At 41.1% G+C, this 18,890-nt stretch overlaps 1 protein-coding gene across 5 annotated transcripts in view; it reads right to left on the reverse strand.

Moving 5' to 3' along the window:
• The window catches only part of nfia (nuclear factor I/A), a 266,171-nt gene that overhangs the window by 61,374 nt on the left and 185,907 nt on the right, over positions 1-18,890 (reverse strand). Inside the window, exon 5 of one of the 5 annotated variants that reach the window (XM_074636636.1) lies at positions 16,888-17,839. The exons of the other annotated variants lie outside the window; for them this stretch is intronic. Coding sequence (XP_074492737.1) covers positions 17,745-17,839 — 95 coding nt within the window. The 3' untranslated portion in view covers positions 16,888-17,744. Of the gene's footprint in view, positions 1-16,887; positions 17,840-18,890 lie in introns of those variants that run through there. 5 annotated transcript variants of the gene reach the window in all.

Consider the following 18,890-nt stretch of genomic DNA (forward strand, 5'->3'; position numbering starts at 1 on the left):
TGAACGCAGCCCGTCTCCCTCTCTGCATTTGCCTCTTTTTTCCCAGCATGCTCTCTGCTCTGATGCAGCTCCGCTCCTGCAAATGATTTAGCGTCTTCAGGAGCATCGATCGGCCGCGCTGCAGATAAAATAGTCGGGGGGGAGTGGAAGAAATATCACCCATCATCCCCCCTGGAGCCGGCCGCCGCAGGGGCCATGACTCAGGACCGGACGGAGACGGATGGAGGCGAGTCGGGTTCGGTTTTATTACAACGCCCAGTAAAGTGAAACTTTTTAATTATGATAAAATGGAAGAATCAAACAGGAAATGAAGATAGAAGAAAGAGAAGGGGAGATTTATGTTGTGATTCCACTCATAGAACGGGATTTCATGTGAACAGAAACAGTCAGTCTGATTTTTGGGAGTATTTCTCTCAGTGTAAACTTCAGAGAAGTTCCACACAAAGCTGAAATTAATTATATATGTCAAGTTTACCATACAATAAGCTTTTTTAATTTTGGAACGTTTCTGTAAATGAATTCAGTTTTTTCAATTTAGGATGTTTTGACATTTAACAGGAGAAAACCCCCCTGCCTTAAATAGATGTACTGTTCATACTGTAAGACTCATAAAAGCTTGCTATTAGTAATATTGTTTGGTTGGATTACCAGCTCATTTGTTATAACGACGCTTTTACAATTTCTATTGGATTTATTTGCCACTTCATTATTTGGTTTAAGTTTTACTCTTAAATTGAATTTCAAGTTTTTCTTTTATGTTTTTAAAAAGCGATATGTAAATTACGTTTATGTGAGAAGGGAAACAGCCTGAAAAGAAGTTTATGTTCCAAGTTTGAATTCCTTCTTCTTACTGAAGACACTGAATCAAGAGGAATGAAGTGAAATTAGCTGAATATGCCGGCAGGTGCAGCGACGGAATTTCATCTAAAATATCCAAATCAAGACGATTTATATTTAACACTTTGATCAGTTTTTTGTGTGCAAAATTCACGCTAGACTTCTTATTTGTAAATGAACTGGTTGTAGTGGTAAAATGTACATTTTGGATGTGTTCACATCATTTGTAATAGGATAATCAGTAGATTTTACTCAAACGTTATCACTGCATGGTTACGGTATATTGTTCAATGGTTCAATCAAATTTCAAATTTATACTTTATGCAGTGAGGGCCCCCCCTACACACACACACACACACACAAACACAGACAAAGTGCAGCATTTATCAGCCTTGTTTTGCATGCTGTTCACTGTGTCTGTTTGCTTCAGCAGCTTAAAACAAAGAGCATCAGGCTGAAACCACGGCAACCGGAGGAGGAGTGCTGAGGGGTGCTGCTGATGGGTGTGTGTTGGAGGGCACTTTCACACACTGCTCCCCTACCCCATCACCCCCCTCATTCAGCCATCCCCCGTCCAGGTTAATTAAATATGCTAATGAGGCGTGGGAGCAGACCGGACCGCCTGCATCCACCCCCCACTGAGGGTGGAGGAGGTGGAGGGGGGCATCCAAAAACAGACAGCAAAATAAAAGCCCTCTGTACACACCGAGATAAACACTACTGAGATGATGGAGAAACAACCCAGTGAAACCAGTGCACACAAATGTCTCAGTCAAAGGCTTCAAATTAAAAGTTGAAAAAGTTGCTACAACTTACCCTCTCTCTCCAACACAGGAATCAAAATAAAAGCCTCTGCTTAAAAACACAAAAGTTGTTGCCATCCATGCTTTTATTTTAAGAGGTGTCATTGACTGAGCACCTTTTCCCTCCATCTCCTCTTCTCTATTTCCCCCTCTCTTTCCTGTCATCATTCAGTCTTTTCTCCCTTTCTCTTCATTTCCTTTCACAGACAAAAATAAAAGTCTTGATTTAGAAACTCACAAGTTGTTGCTTTCCATGCTTTTATTTTGAAAAGTGCTTTAAACCAAGCTTTTTTCCACATTCACTTCCTTTTATATATTCTTTCTTTTATTTACTGTATATGTGTTTCCTTTCTCTCTGTTTCTCACAGCTTCAAGATAAAAGTATATTTTTAAACATACTAGCTAACCATGCTTTTTCTTTTAAAGGTGAGCTCTAGTCTCTTTCCCTTCATTTCCATCTCTCTCTCTCTCTCTCTCTCTCTCTCTCTCTCTCTCTGTCTCAGTCAGCAAGCTCCAAAGTAAAAACCTCCATTTAGGAACAAAAGCTGCTGCCATGCACGCTTTTATTTCAACAAGTGGTGTTGACTGAGTTTTTCCCCTCCGTCTCTCTTTTCTTTCTTTTACTTTTTTTCCTCTTCCTCTCCAGGGCTTCAGCTATAGACTGAGGGTAGTGGACCGTGGAAATAAACAACACAACACATATGCACGCGCACGCGCACGCACATTTTCTCTAAAATCTGAACTAAACCAACATGAACACTTTTGTCTCTGCATTGGTTCGGTCCTCGTTCTACCACTGCTGTCATCTCCCATGTGACCTGTACAGCACACGCGCACACACACACACACACACACACACACACACACACACACACACACAGACACATTAGAGCACTTAGACAGAAGAAAACAATGAACCAAGAAAAGAGAGAGAGGGCAGGGGTCTTTCTCTCTCTCTCTGTGGGAAAGTCAAACTCTGTGGCCCTGGAGGTCGCTTGCCCAGCCCTACTCTCTCTCTCTCTCTCTCTCTCTCTCTGACATGAACAGCCTCTTTTCTAGGAAAGGGAGGGGGGGGGGTATGAGGGGCTACTGGACGATTCCCAGAAAAGCAGAAAGGAGAGAAACAGAGAGAGAGAAAATTGCATGTAAGTACAGCACTGGAGTAAATGTACTTCGTTACATTCCACCTCTACACTACAGTACGGTTAACGATAGAGAAAGATCAGGAATATGTTTAACAAAAAGGCAAATGTTAATTAAAGGTCTCTGACAGGAAGTGAACCTCAGTCTGCTGCATGAAAGTCAGACGTGCTTCGCATCCATCACCTCCACACTGTCACTTTCTACCTCTCAACATAAAGGACACACTACTTCCTGTACTGGCACTGACCATTAATACTAGGGGAATAAATCAAGTTATCATGTATTACATTTAACCCCTTAACACTCCGTTGGCCCGCCCGCAGGCCACTACTCTGTCTTTCAGAGGTTGAAACGGGCTCAGGTTTCAAGCTATACTGGTATCCTGGTATCATATCACACTAGAAAACCTAAGGAATCCATTGGTACCAAGCTTGTCAGGAAGAACGCTAAATAACGCTACAAAGTTCCGCTAAGAAAAACTGGCATGGCCTTTTTCAAAGGGGTCACTTGATCTCTGACCTCAAGATATGTGCATAAAAATACCCACGTGTCGGGCGGTTAGCTCAGTTGGTAGAGCGGGCGTCCATGTATTAAGGCTTGGTCCTGACCGTGGCGGCCCGGGTTCGAATCCGGCCTGTGGCCCTTTCTGCATCCACTCTCTCTCTCCCCCCTTTCACGACTCTATCCACTGTCCTGTCATAAAAATGGAAAATGCCCCCAAAAAAATAACTTTAAAAAAAAAAAAAAAAAAAAAAAAAATACCCACGAGTCTCCCATTTACAGACATGCCCACTTTATGATAATCACATGCAGTTTTGATCATAAACCAATGCCGTTTTTTGAATGCAGTATGAATGTGTTATTTTCACCTATTCTAAAATGGTGTGTTTGAATATTTCTGCATACTGGGGTCCCTAAACAGTCTTGGAATTGCACAAATTGGGCATCACTGTGAAGCTGAGATGGATCCAATGAACCCAACTATATTCATGTGTGATGATGTTAGTCCCCATAGGAGACATTTCATTGTAGTGAGACCACCAGTCACTGTATGAAATGAGCTGTGGTGACCTCTAGGATAATCACAGACTCATGAAACTTTACAACCACAAACTAGAGACCTAGAGCATTCAGAGGATGGATGGATCAGACTAGAGACCTAGAGCATTCAGAGGATGGATGGATCAAACTAGAGACCTAGAGCATTCAGAGGATGGATGGATCAAACTAGAGACCTAGAGTATTCAGAGGATGGATGGATCAAACTAGAGACCTTGAGCATTCAGAGGATGGATGGACCAGACTAGAGACCCATTAAATCTTTGTAACAAATGGTATCAACCCAAAAATTGCTGCAACAATTTTTGAGACATAATGAAGCATGGGAATGGCCATCATATACTTCTATCATTATGTTCTAAACCTTTATACACTTTAAAATATATTTAATTTAATTTGTTAATTTATTATACATATTTCTGTCCCCCACCACTGCCCCTCTAAAAAAAGAGGGCGGGATGGTAAGGGGTTAAAAGGTTTCTCTTCAGGAGTTCGGAGCTGCTTTTGGAAAGACTACAGGCCTTCGTCTCCCTCCACCTCCGTGACTCTCTCCCAATATGGCCGCCAAAATAAGCCAGAAACCTTACGGATGCTCGTCTCACTTCTCTATTTTCGGCTTTGTTTGTTTATTTTTCTTTTGAATTTCAAACATTTATTCTATTCTCTAAATCTCAGATCTAACCCAACCTGTCTCTCTCTCTCTCTCTCTCTCTCTCTGGGCGAGTCAGACTGGGACCGTGTTGTCATCTCTTGGCAGAGCGACAGGCAGCAAAGACAGAAAAAAAGACAAAAAAGAAACAGTGATCTGTTTTGGCGGCCAAGATCTTTTTTCTTTTTTCTCTGTGTGTGTTTGGCTGAGAGAGGCTGACCGTTGACTTGGGCGAGAGACATGCCAAAGATACAGAGAAAAGAGAGAGAGAAAGAGAGCCTATACGCTGCAACAAACACATTTCAAACTTCCTGTCTGTATGTGTATGAGATGTTTTTTTACTGGAATGATTTTGTGAGAGTTGGCTGATCAAAAGCGAGAACATGGACGGAGAGTTTCCCGCCCGTCTGCCCACCCGCTTAGGTCCGAGCAGTGATAAAAACAAACACACCCCGGTCATCGGTATCGATCTGAGCTCTGATTTAGCTTTTAATGAAATGAGGAGATGTATGAATTCATTTCTATAAAGGCCACAAATCAGCTGCGTCTGCCTCCCCTTCATCTCGCACACAGAATAAATTAACACACACACACAAACCAGAGTGAAAACCCACCCAACACCACCACCAACAGCATCCACAGGATTAGAGTATGATGTCTTTGATTGACAGGTCTTTATATGACTATTTCTAAGTTATTAATGTTTCTTGATGCTGTTAAAGATTTGTTTACAGGAAGAAACAAACCTTTACTTTGAAATTATGATCAGTTGTCGAACACAAAACCTTTGAGGGATGTTTGTGAATTAAACTACGGGGTAAAAAAAAGACTGAATGGAACTTTAAACACATCTATTATAAAGAAAACCGATACTTGTTTTTTATTATCTAACACTAAATAAAACCCTCAGGCTACCAGAGTAATTAAATATTAAAATTAAAATATTATTATAAATAGGGTTGTCAATCGATTAAAATATTTAAACGCAATTAATCGCAAATTAATCATACCTTTTTTATCTGTTCAAAATGTACCTTAAAGGGAGATTTGTGTTAATACTCTTATCAACAAGGGAGTGGACAAAAGTGCTTTATGCAAATATATGTATATATTTATTATTGGAAATCAATTACCAACACAAAACAATGACAGATATTGTCCAGAAACCCTCACAGGTACTGCATTTAGCATAAAACATATGCTTAACAACAGCTGTCAGTGTGTCAGTGTGCTGACTTGCCCCAAACTGCATGTGATTATCATAAAGTGGACCCCTTTGAAAATGGCCATGCCAGTTTTTCCTCACAAAATTTAGCGTAACTTTTGAGCGTTATTGAACCTCCTTAGCAACAAGCTATTATGACATGGTTGGTACCGATTGATTTTTGAGGTCTTTCTAGTTTCATATGATTAATCTATCTTCACTCTAGCTTTAGCAGTGAGCCCAGTACAACCTCCACAATTGCTTTAATGCATTAAAGAAATTAGTGGCGTTAAAACGAATTTGAGATAATGCGTTATTATGGTGTTATCTTTAACAGCCTTAATATTCAAATAAAAGAAGGTGTGCTTGGTTCAAGCTCCTGGGCAGCACTGATGGATCATCTGCTGTAAAGTCCTTTAACATGTTGTTATTCATCCATCTCCTGTGCAGAGAATAATACTAATGTTAATTATCTTTCATTTATTTCAAATACTGTTACTTGGATGAAATGTCAATGCATTAACAGATACATTAAAACATTATTTCTGATGATCTATGTATTTTGTTATCAGTCTGTGTGTTTAGTGATTGTGGGAATTGATGTGTTCAAATAAAACTCAGGACATGACTCTTTCCTTCAAGTGGCATTTTTGTATTTTGTTATTTATTGCAACTTCATCATCTGATGACGATTTGTGATTATTATTTGTGTCTCAACACAATTCACAGTTACTGTGTATTTAGTGTTTTTCATGCTTCATATTATGTAATAATGTATATATATAACTTTATACTATAAATTACTTGTAAATCCTTTTGCTGCTGTGTCTCTAAAATCTCACTGCATATAGGATTCAATTTAAAAAAGTCATAGATCCATGTATTCCATCTAATGAGTACAGACGCATTGTTGGATAAATACATTGTTTTTAATTAAAGGCATGATGAATTAAACAGCTTGTATTAAAAGTTCATATTATTAATGATTTTGCCTTTTATCCTGATACTATATTTGCTGCGTCAGTAGGAGCCCCCCCCCCCCCCCCCATCACCCTCCATGTAAAACACATTTGAATACCAGATGATAAAACAAAATAAAATATGAAATATTAAAATACAGCCGGTGATGTTTCTCAGTCAGCAGGAGGAGTTGCGTTTGTTTTGTGTTTCCAGGCAACGCTGGAGGATCAAGACCCCGACTTGGAATCATGAACCCTGGCACGGCTGCACCGCCGGGTCCGCCAGCCACACACACACACACACACACACACACACACACACACACACACACACACACACACACATACACACACACACACTTGTTTTCGCCCCTGATGCGCCTCGCCAAAATAAAAGCCAAGTTTTCTTTTCAGTGTAATTACAACAGATACACACTCTTTTTCTTCATGTTCAACTGATGTTTTGAATTTCTTCTGAGCGACTCGACACCCCTGGCTTCCATTTTGACGCCGCCTGCCAGCCGCCATTTTGTAGAAGCCCCTTAATATTCGCCACATGACCAAATAACGCGCTGAAAAAACGAAAATCAACACAAACGGCATCCAGGACGGATGGAACGGCGACGCCGAGACGTCAGAACACTCGATATGGGTTTGTGTTTTTCATTGTTTTATTCGTGTTCCATTAATTATAAAATAAAAGTGCACAAACAGACGAGGCAGACGAGGCTTTGTGTCGGCAAGACGCCGCTGCCAAGACGCCACTGCCATTTTAAAAAGACGGCCAATCTCTCTCTCTCTTCTTCTCTATTTGTAGTTTATGTCTCTCTCCCCTCCGACAGGGTTTAAAAAAGAGTGAAAGAGAGAGAGAATCCCGTTAGCCGTCTCCATTGTTGGACGCCCAACCAGCCGCCGCTGCCAAGGAGCTGCTGCCAACTGCAACACACACACACACAAGCACACAAACACATTAGCGTGCACACACACACACACACACACTGATTTCTTCACGATTCCGATCACAAACACACATTAACATTTTTTGTCACACACTAACACTCGCCCCATGCTCCGGCCTGTGTGTACATGTGTGTGTGTGTGTGTGGCTGCCCTCTCTCTCTCTCTCTCTCTCTCTCTCACCAGCCTGGCAGCCATCTTAAAGCGTTGGCAACCATTTTGAAGCTTCTGTCTGTTTTCTTTGAGCGGCTGCCATTCGCCACCTTCTGCCAGAACAAAAGACGGCCGATGCCATTACCAGCCATCCGCCACACACACACACACACACACACACACACACACACACACACACACACACACACACACACACACACACAGACACAACAAGCACTCCAAAAACCCTCCGAAAAACCTTCCAGGAACCTTCCAAAACCTGTTCAAATCTGCAATTAATCAGTCCGGGTCTCTAAACTCTGCAGCCCCATAGATCCTCCAGTGATTCCAACTGGAGAGCAGCCAGTAAACTGGGATATAAATATCAATGTGTTTGACCTCTGACCCCTGGCTGCTGATTATCATCTAACAGGATGAAACGGCAGCACACACTTTGAAAGAAGACATTGATTTGTCTTTTAGTTCTCTCTTCAAAGATCCCAAATGTTGTGTTAAAGATGCTCCATTCTGTTCCTGCTGATAAAAGATGGAGAAGACGATATGTCCGTCATCATAATATTTATAAAAATATAAAACAATAAAAAGGCTCCCAACTGAGTCTCTACCGGCAAACCAACAGATTTCCTGTTTTTCCTGATTCCTTTAACTTCAGTTGGATGGATTTGATGGCAGGAAGACAGAAGAAGAAAATGTCACCTTATTGAAAACTAAACGTAAAAAACACACAACAAAAGTGTAGATAACAAATAATACCATACCGTTGTAGATGTGTAAATTCAAATTTAAGTCAACTAGTTCTATTTTTTTCTATTACTGTTTTTATCTATTTGCTTTTATTCTTAACTACAACGAGAGAAGCCTGCGAAATTCCATTGTACCTGAGTATAATAACAATAAAGATCATTCTGATTCTCTAATGAATACCAAACTAAAATCAAAAATAGGAATTAATATCATTTTAAAGAAAAGTGCCGAGCCACATATTGAAAGTCAGACAGGTCACAACATATGACGGTAGTGTAATGGCTGACCACAAGTGATGCACCTCAGAAAAAGTCCCATACATTGGGCTATACAGGTAAAATACAACCTTTAAAAATAAGTATTAATATCACAGAAAACATCATCACATGTCATTAAAACTGGAGTGTAAGACTTTTACATATAAATGAACGTTAATGCCACTTATTTCTTTGACACATTACCGCAATCGATCCTTCGGAGGTTGTAGCGTGCACAATCTTAAAGCTAGAGTGCAGATACTGGCATCATATGAAACTAAAAAACCTGATGAATCCATCGGTACCAACCATGTCATGCTAGCATGTCGTGAAAAAGGTTAAATAACGCTTCAAACTAATGCTAAATTTTGGCGAGGAAAAACTGTCATGGCCATTTTCAAAGGGGTCCCTTGACCTCTGACCTCCAGATCAGTGAATGTAAATGAGTTCTATGGGTACCCACAAGTCTCCCCTTTACAGACATGCCCACTTTATGATAATCACATGCAGTTTGGGGCAAGTCATAGTCAAGTCAGCACACTGACACACTGACAGCTGTTGTTGCCTGTTGGGCTGCAGTTTGACATGTTCTGATTTAAGCATATTGTTTTATGTTAAATGCAGTACCTGTGAGGGTTTCTGGACAATATCTGTCATTGTTTTGTGTCGATAATTGATTTCAGTAATAAATATATACATACATTTACATAAAGCAGCATATTTGTCCACTCCCATGTTGATAAAAGGATTAAATACTCCTTTAAGGTTCATTTTGAACAGATAAAAATATGCGATTCATTTACGATTAATCGCGATGAACTATGGACAATCATACGATTAATGCGATTAAATATTCTAATCGATTGACAGCCCTAATATGTTCATATATTTTTAGAATATTCTTTTTATATTTGTATTGTTTCAATTTGATTTATATTCTTGACTGTTGCATTACTTGCTTTTATCTTTTCCTTTACTATGTTTATTGTTATGAACCAAAACACGATGGTAAATTGCTTGAATGTAAAGTCCACTTGGCAATAAACCTCACCCTGATTGTGACATCCTGCTCTGATCGTCGGTGGTAATGCTGTCACCTGAAACATCAGAAACAAGACGCTGGACACGCTCACAAAAAGCAAACATTGCAGCTGCAACTGTCACACCAACATCCATGTTGATGAATAATCACTTTTCATTAATGACACGTCTGAATAACTTTGACTTCCTACTCAGTGGGGCTCGCTGCACCGAGAGCTGTCCTGCAATTAGTCAGGACTCAATTTATAGTTCTTGTCATTAGCAGGGAGACAGAAGGTGAAGAAAATGTCACCTGAAACAAAAGGACAGGCTAGTTTTTGAATAAATAAATCATGAATTAGATAAATAGTAAATACATACTGTATATCTGTACTTAAAAAAAACAACTCTGAATGCCTCTACTAAAATTAAAATAGAAATGGCCAGGGAAAATAGTTTGTGTTAATAAACTCAGATTCCCACAATGCCTTGGAGCCTTTGAAGCCATTTCAACCCTGCTGAGGCTACACCTATTCAGATATTATTGTTTTTATACTGCAGTGAATTCTGTGTTCAATAAGCTTTATTGATCTGAAAATGAACAAAATATATTTTAAATAAAATAATACAATATATATATATTTTTTTAATTGTATTCGTGCAGATGAGACAAAAACTGAAAGATAAACTGACTTTGGTGTGTGTGTGTGTGTGTGTGTGTGTGTGTGTGTGTAGTCGGTGGTTACATCTGGACTTTGGTCAAATTGAAATAGTGTGTGCTTTTTTGGTGGGCGGGGTCAGATTGATGAATTGCTGTATTGATCGGAGCTCTGCCTCACTTACCATAATTATAGCTCTCTAATGGATGATAGCACACACACACACACACACACACACACACACACACACACACACACACACACACACACACACACACGCACACACACACACACACACACACACACACACACACACACACACACACACACACACAGTCTCTGTTTTGGAGTCAATATCACAAAGAAGATAAGTTTCCTTGTTATCATAATTCATATTTTGGGTTTCTCTCTTACATCATTCTTCACTTCCTCTGGACCATTCTCTTGTTCCTTCTTTCCTCCCTACAGTTCATCCTCCATCCCTATTTCCCTTCCTCCCTTACATCCTACCTCCCTCACTTATTCATTCCTCATTTCCTTTGTTTCTACTCCTTTCTCTTCCTCCCGTTCCCCTATCCTCACTTCCTCCCTTCCTTCCTTCATCCCTTAGTCTCTTGCTCTCTATTTTGATCCTTCCTTCTTTCCTACAGCACATTCTTCCATCCCTTCCTCCCTTACAGCCTCCCACCCCCGGCCTTTCCCTCCTCCCTTCCTCACTCATGTCCCTCCTAATTTCCCATTCCTTTTCCTCCTTTCGTCTCTCCCTCCCTTTCTTTCTTTGTTCCTTCCTTCCTCCCCACAGTTCATCCTCCATCTCTTCTCTTTCTTGTTTCCTTCCACCCTTTTCCTCCCTTTTTCCTCCTTCTTCCATCCACATCCTCCCTCCTTTATCTCTTCCTTTTCCTTGTGTCTCCTCCCTTTTCCTTCCTCCTTCATCACTTCCTTTGTTCCTCCTTCCCTTACATCCTCCCTCCTGTTCTCCTATCCTCACTCTTGTCATTCATCACTTCCTCTCTTCCTTCTTCCATCACTTAGTCCATTGCTCCCTATTTTGATCCTTTCTTCTTTCCTACAGCAAATTCCTCCATCCCTACCTCCCATCTTTCCTCCCTCTCTCTCTCTCTCTCCTTCTTTGTTCTTCACTCCCTCACTAAACTACATCCTTCCCTCTCTACCTTCTGTCATCCCTTTGTGCCTTCCTTCATTTGTCTCCACCTTTATTCCTTCCTCCTCCAGCTCTTTTTTTCTTTCTTTCTTCCTTACATCCTCCCTCCTGTTCCCTCCATCCCTATCCCTTCCTCACTTCCTGTTTTTTCTTTCTTCCCTTTGTCCCGTCCTTCCTCCTTCCCTTCCTTTGTCTCTGTTTATTCCTTCCTCCCTTACCACATCCCTCCTCCGTTTCTTTCCTATTTTCCTTCCCTTCCCGTCCTTCCCATCTCCGTCTCCTCCTTCCTTCCTCTGTTACATCATCCCTCCTTCATCTCTTCCTTCCTCATCTGCAGGTTGATCAATACTAATAAATTATTGATTATTCAGAGCTGTTGAGATTGACGGCTTTCCAATCTCATGTTCCAAAAAAAAATCACAATCCAATCAAAGTCCACTTTAAACCGACAACCATCCAATCAGAGTGCAGGCCTGACTGACCAACAACCAATCAGATTTCAGTCCTAACAAACACATTTCATTACTTTTTATCTGTATGGAGGGACGAGAGAGGAAAGAGAGAAGAAGTAGAGAGGAAGTGAGGAGAGATGGAGGATGAAGAGAGAAGAAGATGAGGAGGAGGAGGGATGGATGAAGGAGTAACTCTCTCTGATTGGCTGGTTTCGCTGTTTTTGGAAACTTTATCAACATTTTCGATCTCTCTCACTCTCTCCCCCATGTTTTCCTCCCCTCTTTTCTTCCCCCTTTTTCTCCTCTCTGGCCGAGCAGGAATGGATGTCTGGCTCAGATAATACACACACACACACACACACACACACACACACACACACACTCTGCAGTGCTTTATCTGTAGTGATTTCACAATAATCTGCTATAGACTCTACTGCCATTAATCACATTGTGTGCGTGTGTTTGTGCGAGTGTGTGTGTGTGTGTGTGTGTGTGTGTGTGTGTTGTGTACAGTTTGTCCATCCCTCAACTGTATGGATTACCCAGACTGCAGCAGAGAAAAGAGAGAGAGAGAGAAGAAAGTACAGGAGAAGAGGACGAGTATTTCTTTCACACACACACACACACACACACACACACACACACACACACACACACACACACACACACACACACACACACACACACACACACACACACACACACACACAGAGCGCAAGAGGGGCTTCATGCCAGCCTTGATGCCAGTCTCAGGGTTGCCATGGTGACGGTAGGGGCCCTGGTCGGTGGGATGGGGGAGGTCACAGCGCCCCAACATTTTTCAGAACAAGAACTGAATCTCTCCGTCATTCACTCACTCACTATTCCCCTTCATAATAAACACTCCGCTTACTCTTAAAGGAGGCTACTTTAAGACACCATAGACAAAAATGATGCTTTGATGCTCTAAATTCTGACTTGCTTGCTTTTTTATTAACAGCATTTACTTGTACTTTTACTTTCAATATTTAAGTACATTTAATATCGGAAAAGTACTTTTGATACTTGAGTACAGTAAATATCAAACACCTAGACTTTTACTCAACTAATATTCTAACAGGTGACTTTAACTTATTTTAAAGTCATTTTCTGGTTAGATATCTGTACTGTTACTCAGGTGTGGCTTCCAGGTACTTCATCCACCACTGATGAAATCAGCTTCAAATTCATGTACTGTATATAAACTTCCCCCAAGTTCCTAAAACATATACAATGGTCATGACCTCTGTGTCCTTAATGCAGCTGCAGCTCTGCCTCCCTGCCCTGAGTACACTGATATTATTACTATAGTTGTATTATATTGACATTTGAAGCACTACAACAATAATCAGAAAGGAGAAGCCCCGTCACTGTTCCACATTTCAACACACTGCAGTCTGTCAAACACACACAGGACACTGGCTGTGGATTCCTCGTCACTGTGTGTGTGTGTGTGTGTGTGTGTGTGTCCCTGAACATATGGAGGAGGATCGAGGCTTCGCTACACAGCTGTCTAACCCCCCCCCCCCCCCTCCAATACACACACACACACACATACATACACACACAGATGTATGCAAACTCATGGGTATAAAAATGTAGCTGTTACACGAAAACAAACCAAAGAACAAGAAGCACACACACACACACACACACACACACACACACACACACACACACACACACATTACAGTATTTTCTGCAGTGCAATATGATGGTTTCAAACAGTGAATGAATAAAGAATCAGATAATTCTGTAGGACGGTTTTAACCAAAAACAAAAGATGGAGCCTAAAATCAGTGTTGGATTTCTTTTAACTAAATTTCTCCAAACTGAACCAACTACTTTAAGGGCCCTTTCACACCGTTCTTGTTTGATCCAAACCAAAATTACAGCTGTGAAACCTCCCCCGGTACGACAACCACGGTCCGGACCAAACAGCCAAACATCCGTTGGACTGAAAGAGGTGTTCTAGGTTCAGATCAAACTGAACCGTGGTTTAGGTTCTTTTATATTGTGAAAACATTTTTTTGAATGGTTCGGACTTTGGGACTAGTTACAGGAAGTTCTGGCAGGCTGTCGTCAGAACCGGCACACGGTAGGTGACCAAATGTTAAACTGGCATTTGGTCTGATGACTTTATAAAGAGTCATTTGTAAAAATCTGACACTTTTCAATCATTTTCCAAGAGTATATATATAAAGTGTCAAAAATGAGCTCCACACTGACAACATTACAATATATTCATTAGTGTTAATATAATACTCTAAAATAATATAACACTGAAAGGAACTATTCTGCATATGGAGTACTTTTACTTTTTATTAGAGCTGTCAATTGATTAAAATATCTAATCGCGATTAATCGCAATTTTTCTTTATGTGTTCAAAAAGTACCTTAAAGGGAGATTTGTCAAGTATTTAATACTCTTATCAACATGGGAGTGGACAAATATGCTGCTTTATGCAAATGTATGAATATATTTATTATTGGAAATCAATTAACAACACAAAACAATGACAAATATTTTCCAGAAACCCTCACAGGTACTGCATTTAGCATAAAACAATATGCTCAAATCATAACCCATTTTCATTTACATATCTTGAGGTCAGAGGTCAAGGGACACCTTTGAAAATGGCCATGCCAGTTTTTGTCTGGAGCGTTACAAGCTAGTATGACATGGTTGGTACCAACGGATTCCTCAGGTTTTCTAGTTTCAGATACCAGTATCTTCACTCCAAACTGAGCCCGCTACAACCTCAAAAACGCAACTTGCATTAATAAAGAAATCAGTGGCGTTAAAACACATTTGCGTTGATGTTATTATCGCGTTAACTTTGATGGCTCGACTTTTTATACTTTAAGTTTCTCCTGTAACACTTTTACTCAAGTAACATTTTGGATTCAGGACTTTTACTTCTAATGGAATATTTGTAGACTGTGGTATTAAAAGATCAGAGTAGTTCTTCCACCACTGGTCAAGTTCTATATAACTTATTTCAAACATGAAGGTCATTTGCTTTTTCTCTTTCTGCTGAATCCTTGTGGTTATAGGTTTTGGGCATGTGTACCCCCCTATGGACCCCCCCCCCCCCCCCCCACACACACACACCTCCTCCCTACCAGCCCTACATTTGTTGACAATGTTCCTTTATTACATAATTTTGATCATCTTTTAGCTCTGACATCAGAGTCAGGCTGAAGCAGAGAAAGAAGCTTTCTCATGGAGATTAAAGTGGAGGCTGGAGGTGTGTGTGTGTGTGTGTGTGTGTGTGTGTGTGTGTGTGTGTGTGTGTGTGTGTGTGTGTGTGTGTGTCAGAGGGGGTGTTGGGGGTTCCCTGAAAACATTTCCTCATGTTACAAAACCCAGAGAAGCCCTCCGCCGGCCCACAATGCATCACTACACACCACAGAAACAACGGCACTGCTGGGGGAGAGAGACAGAGGGGGGAAGGAGGAGGGGGGGGGTCCAGACAGAGAGGGGCAGAGGTCAAGCTGTCTGTGAGGAGGTGGGAGAGGGGGGAGGAGGAGGAGGAGGAGGAAGTGACCCGGGGCTCTTCACAGCCTGAATAGAAGCTCCCGCCGGGCTCTCCCGCCGGGCTCTCAGTGTTTGGACGTCCGCTTTTGTCCAAAATACTTGTTCCTCTTTTCTGCTTCTATGGACGTAATCTGCTCCACACTTCTCCTCCGGACAGCAGGAGGAGGAGGAGGAAGAAGAAGAAGGAGAGTTATGGCAGGATTAGGGAAGGAAGAGGAAACGAAGAGAGTGAGGAAGTGCAGAGGAGAAAGGGAAAAGGAAGGGTGAAAGAGGAGAAGGAGGACGTAACGGGAGAAAAGGAAAGGTGGGAGAACTATCGGATTATAAACAGGAAATAGAAGATTTAAAGAGAGCATATTGGAGAGGAGAAGGAGGTGTAAAACAAGGAGGAGAATTAGGAGAAGAGGAAGGAAAGAAGACAAAGTGTAAAAGGAGGAAGAAGAGGAGGATAGGGAGGGTGAGGAAGAAGAGGTGGTGAAAGGAAAAAAGAGAGACAAGGAGAAGGAAGTAGGAGATGGTTAGGAGGCAGGAGTAGAGAAGGAAAACTTAGTGAGAATAAACAGAGGAGAAGAGGTGTGGAAGATGAAGAGGAGGAGGAGGAGAAGGGGTGATCAAGAAAGATGAAGAAGAAAGAGAGAGAGAGTGAGGAAGGGAAGAAAAGACATGAGGAAAGAGGAGGAAGTGAAAATGGAAGAGATGGAGGGTGTAAGCAGAGGGAGAAGAGAGAGAGGTGAAGAAGAAACTATATTCTGGTTTATTTGGATTCATACTATTACACTGAAACCAGATGTTTAAACTGGTTCTGACTTTCCGATGTTTTCTTCAATTTTTATAGTTTTTGAGTTCTTGTAATTAATTTAGTACTTTTTAAAAGGGACTTATTATTTTTTTACTGTATTATTATTATTATTATTCAACTGTATTATAACACATAGTTTATTTTGACTCAATCCCACACACACCGTCCTGCTGCCAAAAACACACACTAGAACACCAAATGTGGATTCATCCGCTGCTGAAAATAGTCCCCAACTAATGCACTATTTCCTCCTGTATGTTTGATACAAACAGTGACCTGCTGTTTTAGGAAATGACTGAGTCTTTTTTTAAAATGTAATTATATATTTGTGTTTTTAAAGATTTACGTCTTCAGTAGGAACCAATGGGCATCAAGCTGAGAGAGATATATGAAAAATACAGAATAGCTAATAATCCTTAAAATATAGGGCCGTCAATCAATTTAAATATTTAATCGCAATCAATTGCATGAATGTCCATAATTAACTGTGATTAATCACAAATTAATCGTGATTAATTGCAAATTTTTGATCTGTTCAAAATGTACCTTAAAAGGAGATTTATCAAGTATTTAATACTCTTATCAACATGGGAGTGGACAAATATGCTGCTTTATGCAAATGTATGTTTATATTTATTATTGGTAGTCAGTTAACAACACTAAACAATGACAGATATTGTCCAGAAACCCTCACAGGTACTGCATTTAGCATAAAACAATATGCTCAAATCATAACATGGCAAACTGCAGCCCAACAGGCAACAACAGCTGTCAGTGTGTCAGTGTGCTGATTTGACTATGACTTGCCCCAAACTGCATGTGATTATCATAAAGTGGGCATGTCTGTAAAGGGGAGACTCGTGCCTTCATTTAGCGTAAGTTTGGAAGGTTATTTAGCCTCCTTCCTGCTAGTATGACGTGATTGGTACCAATGGATTCTTTAGGTTTTTCTAGTTTTGTATGATACCAGTATATCTTCACTCTAGCTTTAAAACTGAGCCGCTACAACCTAAAAATCACAAGTTGTGTTAATGCGTTAAAGAAATTAGGGGCGTTAGAACAAATTTGCGTTAACTTTGACATCCCTAGTAAAATATAGATATTCTAAACCCACATTTAGTTAAAACAAATAAAACATACATTACCAGGAGATACTGAGGGTCTCTACAAAACAGAATTAGTCATAAAAGCGTATTGTGTAGTAAGTGTATTTGCTTTAAACCTCCGCAGGAGAACTCCCAGAATGCTCAGCTGCAACAGCAGACAGGGGTCAGGCCAATCGTTGACGAATACATTTCCTGCTTTTATTTTTTCCTCTGGAAACAGGAAGCGAGCATTAAATGCCCTTTTGATACCTGACTGGAGTTTCTCTCTCTGCTCTGCTCCTCCACTCCTCTCCCTGATGCACCAGAAAAAACTCCAATTAAGACAAATCTGTCCTCCCTGACGCCCCCCCCAAACCCCACCCACCCCCCCTCCCATCATGCCTTTCTGTTTCTGTTAAATACTCAGCAGCTCCTGTCTCTCTCCGGTCTGCAGCCTCGGGCCGGCCGGGCCTTCCACAACCACACAAAGAAAGAAATAAACAGAGAGAGCAGCAGTGAAACCAGCAGCGTCTCTGCGGTTTTAATTTGGCATTGTCTTCCTCTGACGCCCTGAAAGGCAACAAGATGAAAAAAAAAATACAAGAAAAAAATCTAAAAACACACACACACACACACACACACACACACACACACACACACACACACACACACACACACACACACACACACACACACACACACACACACACGCATACACACATATATCAGCCGCCCCCCACCACCTCCTCCTCCACCTCCTCCTGCGCTGCAAACAAACAAGACGAGCAATCGCATTCGGGCGCAAAAGAGTGGAACCACATCAAACACAGATGATAATCCTTTCTGGATCCGCGCCGCGTCCTCCTTACTATTAATAGTGCTGGAAGGAGGAAAGAACATTATGGCTTTAATTTATTTATTGTGTCGACGTATTAAACAGACGTCGACTCCGAGGTCCCTCTCGCTAAATTAGAAACAATATCAAATCCGGCTTGGTTTACTGATAACCTATTTATGAAGTGGATCAGAACGTGGCTTTTTCACCCCTCCAGCTTGGCCCCTCCAAACCACCCCATCCTCCCTCATGATAATCACATACTGAGACATGTCAGAGAGGGGGATTCTGGGAGGTTTGGTGGTTTTCCAGCTGAGGGTTCAAATCAGAAACTATCAACTGCGGAGAGGATCTCCATAAAACATAAAACTGCAGTTACCATGATGCACTGGGTTAGTTCATCACAGCTGAGACTGAACCGCCGCTAAGACAAAACCCAGAGCCAACGCAGGGTCGCTGCAAGGCCTCGTGCTCTGCAACAACACAAACCACAGTGCAATGCACACACAGATACTTTAGGCAAAGAACGT

This window comes from Sebastes fasciatus, chromosome 5 (genome assembly GCF_043250625.1).
Source record: "Sebastes fasciatus isolate fSebFas1 chromosome 5, fSebFas1.pri, whole genome shotgun sequence".
Lineage (NCBI taxonomy): Eukaryota > Metazoa > Chordata > Actinopteri > Perciformes > Sebastidae > Sebastes > Sebastes fasciatus.